General features: G+C 58.1%; 1 protein-coding gene across 1 annotated transcript; it reads left to right on the forward strand.

Annotated features, from left to right (window-relative positions):
* Positions 1-893: 893 nt before the first annotated feature.
* FBXO41 (F-box protein 41) lies at positions 894-10260 on the forward strand (the record flags this gene model as incomplete). The annotated part of the gene is made up of 12 exons (XM_081254183.1): positions 894-1786; positions 3315-3540; positions 4029-4102; positions 4370-4728; positions 5487-5728; positions 5961-6076; positions 6193-6345; positions 6511-6606; positions 8016-8134; positions 8293-8451; positions 9951-10066; positions 10198-10260. 12 exons carry the CDS (start codon positions 894-896, stop codon positions 10258-10260), a joined length of 2616 nt encoding a protein of 871 aa, XP_081110309.1.
* Between the last annotated feature and the right edge of the window lie 4296 nt (positions 10261-14556).

Below are 14556 nucleotides of genomic sequence, written 5' to 3' on the forward strand. Positions count from 1 at the left end.
ACATCTTGGTCACTGCAACATGGTACCAATAGTCCAGCTGGTCTAATGAGTGTGGTTTGCAAGACACGAAATAAGCATTTTTTGAGATGTAATAAGCTAGTACATATAGTACACTAATCGTAAGTGTACATACGTATAAGCTGTATAACCTTACATGTACACCTGTATAACCACCACTCATATCAAGATAGCATTTTCAGCATTACATAAAGTTCCCGCCTGCCCCTGCCCAGTCTATACAGGCCCCAGGGGTAAACTCTATTCTGACTTCTGTCACCATCAATTTAGTCTGTTCTTGAACTCCGTATGTGTGGAATCCAGCAGTATGCAATCTACTCTGGCTTCTTTCATGCAGCATAATATTAAATGGATTCACCCATATTGTTGCATGTACCCAGTGGTTCCTTTTCTTATTGCTGGGTAACATCCCATTATGAATATAACACAATTTATCCATTCTACTGGTGATGGGCACTTCCGTTATGTCCAGGTTGTAACTATTATAAATAAAACTAATGCTTTTTTTCTTTCTTTCTTAGAGAATTCTCATTCTTTCTCACTCTCATACATGCACAGCCCACACACAGGTACTGGAGCAGGCCAGTCCCCTCTGGGAGGTCTGGCCATTGGTCTCCCCTCACCTCTCTCTTCTGGGCACGTGTTTTCTGGGGAAGTCAATTTTGTCATGGGTGGGGGATACGGGTTGGAGGTGGGGAGGGATACCACCCTCCTAAGGCTTGCTCCCTCTCTTCTAGCCTCCTTGCCCCTGGCCGCCAGCGCCCTGAGTCTGCCTGACCCCTCAGGGGGCCTCGCCCGCGGCCCCCCATGAGCGCGCCCGGCTGACCCTCAGGGCGGCCGCGGTGGAGCCCGGGCGCCGCGGGTACGGCGGGACCATGGCCTCGCTGGACCTGCCCTACCGCTGCCCCCGCTGCGGGGAGCACAAGCGCTTCCGGAGCCTGTCGTCGCTGCGCGCGCACCTGGAGTACAGCCACACGTACGAGACGCTCTACATCCTCTCCAAGACCAACAGCATTTGCGACGGCGCCGCGGCGGCCGCGGCTGCCGCCGCCGCCGCCTCCGGCTTCCCTCTGGCGCCTGAGCCTGCCGCCCTGCTGGCCGTGCCAGGCGCCCGGCGCGAGGTCTTCGAGAGCACGTCCTTCCAGGGCAAGGAGCAGGCGGCCGGGCCGTCCCCCGCGGCGCCACACCTGCTGCACCACCATCACCACCACGCACCCCTCGCCCACTTCCCTGGCGACCTGGTGCCCGCCAGCCTGCCCTGCGAGGAGCTGGCTGAGCCGGGCCTCGTGCCCGCCGCCGCCGCGCGCTACGCGCTCCGCGAGATCGAGATCCCGCTGGGGGAGCTACTCGCCCGCAAGTCCGTGGCCTCCTCGGCGTGCTCGACGCCGCCGCCCGGGCCTGGCCCCGGGCCCGCCTCTGCCTCGCCCGCGTCTCCCTCGCCCGCCGATGTGGCTTACGAAGAGGGCCTGGCTCGCCTCAAGATCCGAGCGCTGGAGAAGCTGGAGGTGGACCGACGGCTGGAGCGGCTGAGCGAGGAGGTGGAGCAGAAAATCGCGGGCCAGGTGGGCCGGCTTCAGGCCGAGCTGGAGCGCAAGGCGGCGGAGCTGGAGACTGCGCGGCAGGAGAGCGCGCGGCTGGGGCGCGAGAAGGAGGAGCTGGAGGAGCGCGCTTCTGAGCTCTCGCGCCAGGTGGACGTGAGTGTGGAGCTGCTGGCCTCGCTCAAGCAGGACCTGGTGCACAAGGAACAGGAGCTGAGCCGCAAGCAGCAGTGAGTGGCCCGAAGGGCCTTGTGGGTGGGTGTGTCCGCGAATGTTCCTGAGTAGGTGACCACGCGTGTCACTGTGCCGCCGCCACCACCGTGAGTGTGGCTATGTATGTGGCCAAATTTATAGGGGATCTGTGGCCACTAGCGTGTAATGGTGGTGCGCGTGTGGCCAAGAGTGTCATGAAGGTGTGTGTTTAGGACTCTGAGTCCATGGCAGTGTGACCGCGTGTGTAAAGACGGTTTCTCTTCCTTCTCTGCCCTCCTACCAAGGCCAGTTCCTGATTGTGACACCAGATCGTCTTCCCTTTTGCCTACTCAAGGACATGGCTCAATTCTCCCCTCTCCCTTTGCCCCCGTCAGGTTTTCCCTATCTACTGTATCATTGCTGAAAACATACAGACATACAGTCCTTTCTCCACTCTGCCTAACCCTATCTCCCCCTTAAGCTACCGCCACTTCTCTCCTCCTTACAGAAAAACTCCTTGAAAATATTGTTTCTACTCCTCATCTTCAGTTTCTTTCCCCACTTTCTCTCTTGAACCCACTCTGATCAGTTGTCCACCTCCATCACTATCCTCCATGTCATAAATGACCTTCATGTTACCGAGGCCAAGTCATCATCTTACTTGGCCCATTGGCAGCATTTGACACAGCTGATCCTTGAAACGCCTCTTTAACTTGGCTTCTAAGACACTCTCCTTGGAACTACCGTCTATCTTTCTATTGGCTTCTTTTCAGTCTTCTTTGCTGGCTTCTCCTCATTCCTCTGGTCTTTCAATGTAGAATTATGAAGTACACAGATGTTATTTATTTGTCCCCATTGTGATACAAGCTCCATGGGGGGCAGGAAGTTTTCTCTGCTTTGTTCACTGCTGGACACCCCAATGCCTAGAACGGTGCTTGGCACCTAGAAGGTGCCTGTAAATGGTGAATGGATGCATGAACAACTGTGAATGCACTTGAGAGTAAATACTCACATGACTCTTAAGTGTACTGTGTGTCCGTGCAACTCCTGGAGGTTGGTGCAACTATAATAAGTGTGCTTTTCTGAATCTGAGAATGTTTCTGAAAGTGTGTGTGTTTGAATGTGTTGGTAGGACTGTGCCTCAGACTGTGTGCCTGTGAATGAACGGGATACGAGTACATGTACATGAGCGTGGGGGGCTGTCTCCTGGGCTATGTGGACTGTAAGTGTGTGCCCGTGAGTGTTTCTGGAGAGGGGAGGTGGCTGTGTGTGATTGAGCACACCTGTGAGTATTTCTGTGGGGAGCAGCAGTGTCTGGTTGTGTGTTTGGGCCTGGGTTGGTGGGGTGTGCATGTATGACTCGGAGTGTGCGCTTGCATTTCTGTGTGTGCCGTCGTGTTGTGTGGGGCAGTGTTCCTGGGTATGTTCTGTGTGTACCCATGTGACCACGAGTGGACCCTGCGGCCAGCTGTGCCCGTGTCTCTCCCTACCGCTCAGGGTCTCCTCCGGAGGGTGGGTGGGCATCCAGGCCAAGGCACTGGGGTAAAGAGACTGCTCCGGGCCCAGGGAGGTGGTGCAGATTGACCAGTTCCTGAAGGAGACGGCGGCGCGGGAGGCCAGCGCCAAGCTGCGGCTGCAGCAGTTCATCGAGGAGCTCCTCGAGCGGGCCGACCGCGCCGAGCGGCAGCTGCAGGTCATCAGCAGCAGCTGTGGCAGCACTCCCAGTGCCAGCCTGGGCCGCGGAGGTGGGGGAAGTGGTGCTGGGCCCAGTACCCGGGGCCCAGGCAGGACGGTGAGTACCCACCTGCCTTCCCTCCTCCACCTGCACACCTGACCCCCTACAACCATGCCTCACACATGGCCTGACAACCCCCCGCCCCACGATGCTCCGTGCTTCCTTCTTTGGCTCTTCCCCATGAGCAGATTCCAGGCCTGAAGTTGGGGTCCAGGAATAGGGCCAGCCCTGAGGTTGTAGTGAGATACCATCCAGCAACCCCAGTCCTCAGGCAGGGGTTTGCCTCTGCCCATCCCTGCAAATGAGAGCCCAGGAGCCACAAGCCGGGGTCTGGGGTACTTGGTGGGTGTGGGGAGGGGGCTGGTGAGCCTGCCTCTCTGGGCTGTCTATCTGTCTACTTGTCCATCTTTCCCAACTGTTCTCCTTCTTCTTTCTTCTCCACCCCCCCGCCTTCTCTCCATCTTGTACCCTGTTTCTCCTGTTCCTTCTCATCCTCTGGCCTCCTCTGCCCCCGTGCCCTTCCCTCCCACTCTGGGGGCCCACAGCGAGAACACCACGCGGGCCTGGCCATGCCTAGCACGTACGCGGTGTCACGGCATGGCTCTTCTCCCAGCACAGGGTAAGCCGCGGGCCTGGCCCGCCCCACACAGCCCACCCTCCCCCTGGAAAGGTCCACTGGCCCGCTGGCTGGCTGGCCCATCTGGGCCGTGGCTTCCCCTCCACCCCCCATCCTCCTCGGGTCACCTCTGTCTGGCTTTCCACACTCAGAGGGGACTCTTGGAAGGTAAGGTGGGTGGGTTGCCCTTGGCCAGTGGTGGGGTGGCATGGGGAGTTCAGGCAGGCCTAGGACCCCTTCCTCCTCACCACCTGGTCCACCCTACCCCAGGGCCTGCAGTCGCATCCCAGCTGCATCCCAGAGCTCAGGCTGCTATGACAGTGACAGTCTGGAGCTGCCCCGGCCAGAAGAGGGGGCCCCTGAGGACAGTGGCCCCGGGGGCTTGGGCACACGGGTCCAGGCTGCCAACGGCGGCTTGGAGCGGGCCCAGCCCCCTCGCAGCTCAGGCCTGCGGCGCCAGGCCATCCAGAACTGGCAGCGCAGACCTCGCCGACACAGCACGGAGGGGGAGGAAGGTGACGTCTCGGATGTGGGCTCCCGAACCACCGAGTCAGAGGCTGAGGGCCCTTCGGATGCCCCCCGCCCTGGGCCTGCTATGGCTGGGCCGTTGAGCAGCTGCCGGCTCTCTGGTGAGTCTTGGGAGGGGGACTGAGAGGCCAGTCTTTCCATGGCGCTCTCAGGGGGCACAGGGCTGAGGCAGTAAATCTCCCGGGCTCCTGCACCGCCTTTCGCCTTGCCCCAGACTTCCCACAATGAGAATGACAAACTCCCTCCCGCACAGGGCCCAGCAAGTTTGGGGCAGGAGCTGCTGGGACAGGGCGGTGCTGTAGCACAGGGGCACTCCGGTTGGGTATTGCACAAGGATGCCACAGCTAAGGGGGTCCCTTCACATGACATTCACAGGAGAGGAGTTGAGTGTTCAAACTGAAGCCTGGGGACAGCAGGGCGAACCCTCTCCTGTATCCACACAAAGCCATGTGCATATGTCAGTGGGTCAGGGTCAGGAGGCTGGAGAGTTCAGGTCAGGGTGCATGGCTGTGCCCCCGTGACTGCTCTGGGCAACCTCTCACCTGCATTCTGTTCACAGATGCAGGGTTTCTATCCAAGACCCTTCCTTCTCCAACCTTGACTCGGTCACCTCATCTAGGGGATGACTTTGGAATACGTGATGATATACGACCTTAAAAAGAAAGTTCCCTTGAGGAAGGGCCACCTTTTTCTAATTTGCAAAATTAGGAATGAGGGTGATGCAGAGGAGGGGGAAGCAGAGGCCCTTTGTCCCTCCTCCCAAGTTGCTGGTCCGTGCCCATTCCTCCTGCAGCTCCTACCCTACCCCAGCTCCCCACCCATACCCCACGCTGACCTTTGACCCCGTGATATTGTGCAGCCCGCCCTGAGGGAGGCAGTGGGCGGGGTCGGCGAGCTGAGAGGGGCAGCCCCTCACGCTCCAATGAGGTCATCAGCCCGGAGATCCTCAAGATGCGAGCCGCCCTGTTCTGCATCTTCACCTACCTGGACACGCGCACACTGCTACATGCCGCCGAGGTCTGCCGGGACTGGCGCTTCGTGGCCCGCCACCCTGCCGTCTGGACACGGGTGCTGCTTGAGAATGCCCGCGTCTCTTCCAAGGTGCCTGTCCCTGCCTCCCGCCCTGCCCTCCTAATCACCCTTGCTGTGAACCCACCTTTTCCCTGGCAGAGTCTGGCCCCGCAAGGTCTGGTCCTTGCAACCTTTTACAGCACCCCGGCTCCAACCTGACTCCCCAAAATGCTCTCGTGAGGCCTCCTGTCCTGGGCTGGTTCACTTCCAGCCAACCAAACTCAGATCCCCCCATCCCCAGGTAACCCCTCTCTCCCTGCAGTTCTTGGCAATGCTGGCTCAGTGGTGCACCCAGGCCCACTCGCTGACACTGCAGAACCTGAAGCCCCGGCAGCGGGGCAAGAAGGAGAGCAAAGAGGAGTATGCCCGGAGTACCCGGTGAGGCCACGGTGGGTGGGCGGGGGTTGCTTCTGGGCTGCAGACCCAGAGTGATGTCGGGATGCTTCCCAGAGGAGGAGCTGGCCACAGTGCCCTGACCTCTTGGCTATCCCCAGGGGCTGTCTGGAAGCAGGGCTAGAGTCTCTGCTGAAGGCGGCTGGGGGGAATCTGCTGATCCTGCGCATCTCCCACTGTCCCAACGTCCTCACTGACCGTTCGCTCTGGCTGGCCAGCTGCTACTGCCGCGCCCTGCAGGCTGTCACCTACAGGTGGGTCCACGCTGCAAGAAGCAAGGCCTCGGGCCCCAGGGATCCCTGGGCTCTGCATACCCTTCCCCCAGGGCTCTCGGGCAAAGGGACCCAAGAGCTCTGTGGCCCAAGGGAAAGGAGCAGAGGCCACCGGAGTTGGTGGCCCCAACTTTGTCTTTTCAACAGAAGCGCCACAGACCCGGTGGGCCATGAGGTCATTTGGGCCCTGGGCGCAGGCTGCAGAGAGATTGTCTCCCTCCAGGTGGCGCCACTTCACCCCTGGTGAGCCCAGGCAGGGGTGGGGAAGGGCAGGGTTGGGGCTGGGTGTGGGGCTGAGGACTGAGCAGATCTGGGCCCATTCCATATGCAGTTTGGGGTGACAGATTCACATTCATCAGTCTGTGTCTTTAGGCGACAGGAGCAGGGCTTCAGAATCAGACTTTGGATCACGTCCTGGCCGGCTAGCAGTGTGACTTTGGGCTACCCAGTCGTGCCTTAGTTTCTCAACTGTAAAGTGAAGGTGGTATTAGATCTGTCGATCCTATTAGGACTATAGCTGGCTCAAATGAGATGTGTGCGTAAAGGCTGCAGAGCCCACGGTGGGCTGTTTCCCACACTAGCTGGAAATAGCCAGGTTTGTTTGGCACATGAAAGGCAGTTCAGGGAGGACACTGTATAATGTACAAAAGATCTGATTTTCCAAGAATCGGGGTGTGAGGTCATTCATCACTTTACTTGGAATTCCTCAAACATACCAGGCTTTTTCACTCCCTGCACCTGCCCTGCAAGCCCCTCTCCACGTGACACCTCCTTCCGGGTCCCCCAGTGTCCTGTCACTAACACCCTGGTAGAATTTGTCACTGCTCCCCTGTCTCCATTCCTCTTGCACCTTGTCCTGGCCCCTGCTGTAGTCCATTTTACAATAATTTCTCTATATTTCAGTCTACACCAGACTCATGTTTCTCAGGGCAGAGGCTGTGAATGTCCATTTCTGTATCCCTGATACTGAGCACGTGGCAGATGCTGGGCGATTGTTAAGTGACGAAGTGTTCAGGGAAGGAGCACGTGTGGTGTGAGTGGTGGGCAGGGCCCAGCGAGCAATGAGTGTGGAGAGGAAGGTTTGGGCCAAGGTCAGAAGGCCTTGCCTAAGGGGTTTTAGATGTTTGCATTTTGTCTAGAAAGCACTGGGAAGCCACTGGGGGATTTTAGATCTTAAAAAATGGGATGACATCAGACTAGGAATGTTCTGTGTCATGCCCCCCCACTGCCCACCTCTTGGAGGCAGGGACCATGTCTCTGTGTCACCACTGTGTCCCCAGGGCCCAGCTCAATTGTTCTTGGTCATGACAGGCACTTGAGAGGCTTCTGTTGAATGAGTGAAAGGATATGGGAGTAGGTGGCTGGCTGTCAGCAGCTGCTGGATGAACTGGCAGGGAGACTAGTTGTATACTCAGATGAATATGGATGGTGGTCTGAACTGTGGGTTGAAGAGTTATTCAGGAATCAGAATCTGCAGGTCTCGGCAGGAGGTGAGGGGGAGGAGTCAGTGAAGATCCCAGGTTTCTGACTTGAACGGCTGGGTGGTTGGTGGGGCCTCCCCTTTGAGGGGCGGGTCCTGACAGAGGAGCAGGCTTAGGGTATCATGCATCCAGGGGCTTCCCTGACAGACCTCCCTCCACCCTGTTCTCCAGCCAGCAGCCCACACGCTTCAGTAACCGCTGCCTACAGATGATCGGTCGCTGTTGGCCCCACCTCCGGGCCCTGGGGGTCGGGGGTGCCGGCTGTGGGGTGCAGGGCCTGGCATCACTCGGTGAGTCTTTCCTTGGGACTGGGGTAGGGGGTGATGGGAAGCAGGCGTGGATGCAACACTGAAATCCCAGAGGGACTCGGGGCTGCAGCCTGGGTGGTGGCAGGAGGTGACCTGGGGTGTTTGTCAGCAGGACCTTGCCTCTTCTTCCCTCTTCCTAGCGAGAAACTGCATGCGACTGCAGGTCCTGGAGCTGGACCACGTGTCGGAGATCACCCAAGAGGTGGCGGCTGAGGTCTGCCGGGAAGGCCTGAAGGGACTGGAGATGTTGGTGCTCACGGCCACCCCTGTCACCCCCAAGGCCCTACTGCATTTCAACAGTGAGTGATGGGGAGTGTGGGGTGGGGTCCCACTGTTGGCTCTTACCATGTCTTGTCAACAGGTAGCATAACCGACTCCCTCTCGCTCCTAGTCAGCAAACACCAGGACTGGGGTCAGATTGACCAGGGTTCTAGTCCTGGCTTTGCCACCGGTGCCTTCTGAGGCCAGTGTGGCATTTAAGGCCTGCCAGCATCTGACCCAAATGGTTCAGTTCAGTGGATATGTATTGCCTTGTGCTCTGTCCACGTTGGAGGCATGAGCTGTTCAGCACCATCTACCATCTACCCCAAAACGAGCCTCCAGCCAAGGGCAAAGGCCGAACAGATGGGTTCTGGAACTGGCTGACTTAGGTCTCAGTTCTGGCTCTACTGATTATTAGCTGTGTGACTTTGGGCAAATTACTGTACTTCTCTTGGGTTCTGTATCCCCATCTTTTTTTTTTTTTTTTTTTTTTTGTGGTACGCGGGCCTCTCACTGTTGTGGCCTCTCCCGTTGCAGAGCACAGGCGCTCCGGAGGCGCAGGCTCAGCGGCCATGGCTCACGGGCCCAGCCGCTCCGCGGCATGTGGGATCCTCCCGGACTGGGGCACGAACCTGTGTCCCCTGCATCGGCAGGCGGACTCTCAACCACTGTGCCACCAGGGAAGCCCTGTATCCCCATCTTTTAAGCTGACTTCTAAACCGAATGAGTGGGAGGATTAATGAGATAATGTGTGTGAGCCCCCTAGAACAGTTCTCAGGGGGCTCACACACACGCCTCCGCTGGCCCCTGCCTCCCTCCAGCCCCCACTCCCCTCCCAGTCATTCCTCCACCTTCGTTAAGGACACAGGTGCCCAGCTGGGGCTGCACACGCCCAAGGGTAGACCATCATCTGGGACCATTTGGCCCTGGCAGGCCCTCACGTCCTGAGCACTGAAGGTTCTTCGACCTTCTTATCATCTCCAGGATCCTCTTCTTCCCCGACTTCAGCCTCAGGGCCCCGCCCTGGACAGACCACCAGAACTAACTGCTTGGCCTCCAAAATCATAACCTTTAGAATCCTCTCAGCCTCCTGACCTTCTTGCTTCTCCTCCCCTGACTTCATGGCAACGTCCAGTCCCTTAAGCCCTCTGCTCCCCGCCTATTTGTTCCCTGCCTTCCCCCTTCAAGTGCTCCAGCCGAGATCCATCAGCCTAACCTCAGCCACTCCATCCTTGTAATTCATTCCACATGCCCAGACCAGAGCACAGCGGTCTCCTCTGTCAGGGAAGTTGCTAGAGCCCCTGCGCAACTGGCTGTTGTCCACTCGTCCTCCCAGAGTCCACCACAGCCTCTGCTCTTTGACCTCACCCTCCACCTTCTCCCCTTGCCCAGTTTAGCCCGGGGCAGCATGGATCTGCTCCCAGTGCCTGGCACACGATTGTCTCTCAGACGGTTCTGATTCTGTTCATTAGTAAGAGGAGAGAAGACAGCCCCATTGCCCAGATCAGACATGGGCCCCCACCTTACCTTTTCCCAGGCATCTGCCGGAACCTCAAGTCCATTGTGGTCCAGATTGGGATTGCTGATTATTTCAAAGAGCCCAGCAGCCCTGAGGCCCAGAAGCTGTTTGAGGACATGGTGACAAAACTCCAGGTGAGCAGCTGTCTCTGAGGCTGCCCAAGACCCCCAGTGGCATCCCTAGGTTGGGGTTGGTGACCTGGGTGTTTGAAGGGAGGGCTCCACCTGTCTGCCCTGAGGAGAACTAACGCAGGTTTGGTCTGCAGGCCCTACGGCGGAGGCCCGGCTTCTCTAAGATCCTGCACATCAAGGTGGAAGGCGGCTGCTAACCCGGGTGGGGGGCGGCAGGGCCCCTGCCAGCCCCACACCAGGGCACTCTCTTTGGACCTCCAGAGGGACCCTGATTTGTACTAGACCTTTGGAGGCCTAGTGTTATCCCTGGCTTCCAGGGAGGGGTTGTCAGTCTCCTGTCCTGCTGGGACAGTGGAGCAAGAGGCCTGACCCTGAGCACTGCCTCTCCAAGGCAGGGGCTTGGACAGCTGTCCCCCGGCTCCCACCCCAACCCCAGCTGGAGCAGCTTTCTGGGCCCAGTCAGCGAAGAGCTGAGTCCCACCAGCACTTGGTGTCATCGCCCTGAGGATCTGCAATAACCACCAGTGGCGCCTCGGCCGCTCGGGCTGCTGTTGCAGGCCTCCCCTTTGTGAGGCCCAGCCTCCTGGTCGGGGGCCTGTGTTAAGCTCCAGGCCAGAGGATTGCTCCACAAGGCAGCTCGGACTTGGCGAGGAGGGCTCTTCTCTTCCCCCTGCCGTGTCCCAGTCTTCTGTGGGGCACCCCCTCCAGGCAGCCCACCGGGGCTCTGGGTCCGTATTTTCCAGGGATAACCCTAGGGGTCTGGGGATGCGGCCAGCCGAAAGTGAGAGGTAGGGGTGCAGCGAGGTAGTGGGGTGGGCGTGGAAGGGCAAGACGTTCGTCCAGAACTTCTCCCCAGGACATCGAGACCACCCCTACCAAGGTAGAGAAAACTTCGAGTTTTTATTGCTGTAGAAAAGACAAGATCCCTCCCAGCCACCACATACCCACGACACACCGGAACTAAATTCAGAGCTAAAAGGTGCATGTTTCTATAACTTCCACCAATCCCGAGCCTCTGGGAAACGGTGTCAGCAGCAAGAAGCAGTTCCTGTCCTCAAGGAATGTACTTCTAATCCGGGTGCTTGGCCAGGAATCTGATGGTCTTTGGGTCCCCAAGGCTACGTGAGAGGGAATCACTAGGCTGCCCTCTGTGCTAGGGCCTGGAGGAGTCCGGAAGGAGGGTGGTTTAGTTTGCTTCCTCGTCTGGCTAGCTTGCTTGAAGATGTGGCTTTGGTAGGGAGCCAGACCCATGGGGCCAAGAATGAGGAAGAGCCACCCGCCTCACTGGACCTGCCTCCCCCTCAATCTCCGCTGGCCCCACAGGCTGAGGGCTGTGTTGGGGGTCTTCTGCCAGGGGCAGTGCTGGGACCTGAGCCAGAACCATTGGCTTAAAATGCAAATGGGGGCTTTCACCGACCCTTGCACAGTTCCCAGAGGGCTAGGTCCTGACACTATGGCTCTAAAGACTCAGGTCCCCCCAGTTCCACCTCTCAGGACTCCCACAGTGGCGCAAAGGCCGTGGGTCCTGCCAACCTTCATTTGGAAAGTTCTTTCAAACATTGATCTGGGTCCATCTTAGGGTTTCCTTCTCTCCTGTTACAGGGTGGGCTCTCAGCCCTAATCATTAGGCCACTGGTTCTGGCTGGGGCTGGGCTCTTCTAGTTTCTCAGTCCTTTCCAGAAACCCAACTTTCTGCCGCAACCTGGCACGGACATCAGCCTCGCTCTGGGTTACCCTGCAATGAGGCCTCCAGAGCTGGGACCCCACAGGATCAGACGTGTACCCAGCTGTCCTGGCTCCCCACTCAGCTGTGTCCTGGCTGTTTTCGTTGTTGATGATTTTCCTCCCGTGGCTTGTTTGGGCCCTGCCCTTTGAAGACCCCAAATACCAAGGGTGGCATGTTGGCAACTCCCTGTCCAGTCCTGCACGAAGCCTTGTCTGTGTGGCATCCCCACCCCAGAGCAGCTGGATCCATTGGCTCTTACCTCCCCAGCCCTGTCCCCAGGAGTCACGAAGGAGAAGCACAACCTTCCTCTGTTCTGGGGCCTGGAAGGGAGGTGGAGGTCCACTCGGCCTGGTTGCCCTGGGTGTGTCTGTTCTGCTTTGCCAACTGCATCCTCCCTCCATAGCCCCTGCTCCCTGTGACCCCAGGATGTCTCCTGGACAAAGCACAAAGGGATGCCCTGCTTGGCTTGAGCCTGTCCTACTGAGGGGCTTTTTCTGCCCTAGGTAGCCTCCATCCCCGAATACAAGGCTTTGGGCAATTTCTCCCTGGGAAGATGCCTGCTCGAATGCCTGGCATCAGTTCTGGGAAACGTCAGGGTGCACAGGCAGCAGGCTTGAGTGGGAGAAAGGTGGTGCTGAAAGGCCTGATGGTTGTCGTAGTTTCCTTCTGTGCACTAGTGCCGAGCACCACCAGCACTGGGGCAGCAGAGTGAACAAGACTCCCCTCTCCTGCTGGTGAGAAGTTTGCCTCTCAACAAGTATGGCTGTTTCCAGGAAACCCACCAAGCCCCCCGCCCTGTATTTTCTAGCTGAGTGTGTGAGGGCTGTGTGGGGTGCATATTGCATAGGTCCATGGGAACGATGGGTCACAGCCTGTACCGCTGCACACCTGGGGCTGACAGACTTGCGTGCCCTGGCCTTCGTATCTGCCCTGAGAACTGGTGGGTTTGCGGGCTCCCCACCAGCTTGATGCTATTTTTGTCTCTCCTCGGGGATGAGCCCTGCTGCTGAGTGGAGAGCTTTTGTTCACTTGGTCACTTCTCTGGCAAGCACACAGCTAGGGCTGAGGGTGGCGAACAGGGATGGAGGGCCCAGCCATCCCTAGGAGCACCTTATCCTTCACTCACCCACAGGAGAGCCCTCTTCCACATCTCACACCTGATGAGATGCAAAAGAGTTATCTGTGAGAGCAAACCAACACGGGCCCTGCTCCAGGGGTCCCGGCATGTGTAGGGGCCCCATGAGTGGTGGTCACTTGGTGTCCTTACCACCTCTCCTTGACAGCCCAGCGCCTGGGAGGCTTGGGGTATTTGGCTTGAGTATATCATGCTTTATCCAGGCTGCCTCCCCACAGCACTGGCAGAGAACAAAGGAGATGCTGTATCTGCATCCCTGAGGGAGAGAAAGTGGGCTGCCCAGAACCATGGCTTTTCACTGGCCAGGAGACCACCTAAGGACCAAGGCAGCTCATGTTTTCCTAGTCCCATGAGAGTGGAGTTTGAGCCAGTCCCTCAGCAATTGCTGGAAAAAAAAAAAGGCGCCACCTCCTTCCCAAGGCCGCAGCTGCTCCAAGGTTTGACTCTGTCCCTTGCCTTTGGGTCCCACCTGTCCCCCTGGTCCTGGTCTCTAGTCCTCTGGGCTGCCGGTGGGGAGCTGCCCATGCCCCAGTCCCTCTTGGGCACTAAGTTGAAGACCTTTCCAGAGGGACTATTGGTGCCAAAGACCCAGTTCCTGGTGGACTTGGGGTGAAAATGAGAGATGGTGACTGGGTGCAGGGCCCAAGTGCCCAGAGGAGTTAACTCATACCAATGGGATCTGTCCCAGCCCATCAGTCCCTGATGAGTGTAACTTCCCTCCCCCAGGGGCCTGGCACTTCTCTTTTTACCCCTGGTGGCTGGGCTTTCTCACCCAGCCTCGTCCCAGGCCCCGTTTCTGTATATATTGCTGTGTATTGTGTGTGTATTTACTCCCGGACAAGTGTGTTCATCTACAGCCTTGCCTGAGGATAAGGTTTAGGATTGGGTGAAGATCAGAATACCAGGGCCAACTAAGGCAACCAGCTAGCTCCTAGTCTGACCCCAACCCCTTGGGACCCTGGCCAGTCCCAAGACTGCCCCGACAATCAGGCAGGCTTCCCCGCCACAAGTCCGAGCCTTGTCTGCCACTGCTGGCAGGGCCCCAGGCCTCAGCTTTGCCCTGGCAGGGGTCTTGCATGCAGGGGCAGACTCGCCTCATGGCTGGTGCCAGTAGGCCTGGCTCTAGTGAGCCCTGCTGGCGGGGACCTCCACAACTGGCCCCAGGGCCTGCCTGCCCTGCACAGCCAGGCTGCAGTGGGCCTGAGCTGAGAAGGGAGCTTCCCTCACCCCAAGCACATCAGGCGGAGGGGTGGAGAGCATTTTTTGGTTTTGTTTCCGAAGTGGCGCCAGTACCTCCAGCCCCCAGGGGGCCTTCCCTGGCCCCACTTTTCTGCCCCACCCAGGCATCACCATCCCAGCACTTTGCTCCACATCACCCATAGATGCCCTTTGCTGAATGTACCTGAGTGTATGTATTTAAAAGGACTCAAATGGGCATCAGAATTTGTGGCTCTGTATCCAATAAAAGATGGTGAAACTGGAATTGTATCTGCCTCAGGGAAGTAAATGGTAGGTGGCCACATTTGCCAGTCTGTCACCAAACATTCCTTCAGCTGAAATGCACTGAGGTAGGAAGGAGGTGGATGATCTGAATGGCATCAGTGAGGTGAACTGAAGCATTAGGAAGACCTG

This window comes from Mesoplodon bidens (genome assembly GCF_964165515.1).
Source record: "Mesoplodon bidens genome assembly, chromosome: 14".
In the NCBI taxonomy this organism is placed as follows: Eukaryota; Metazoa; Chordata; class Mammalia; order Artiodactyla; family Ziphiidae; genus Mesoplodon; species Mesoplodon bidens.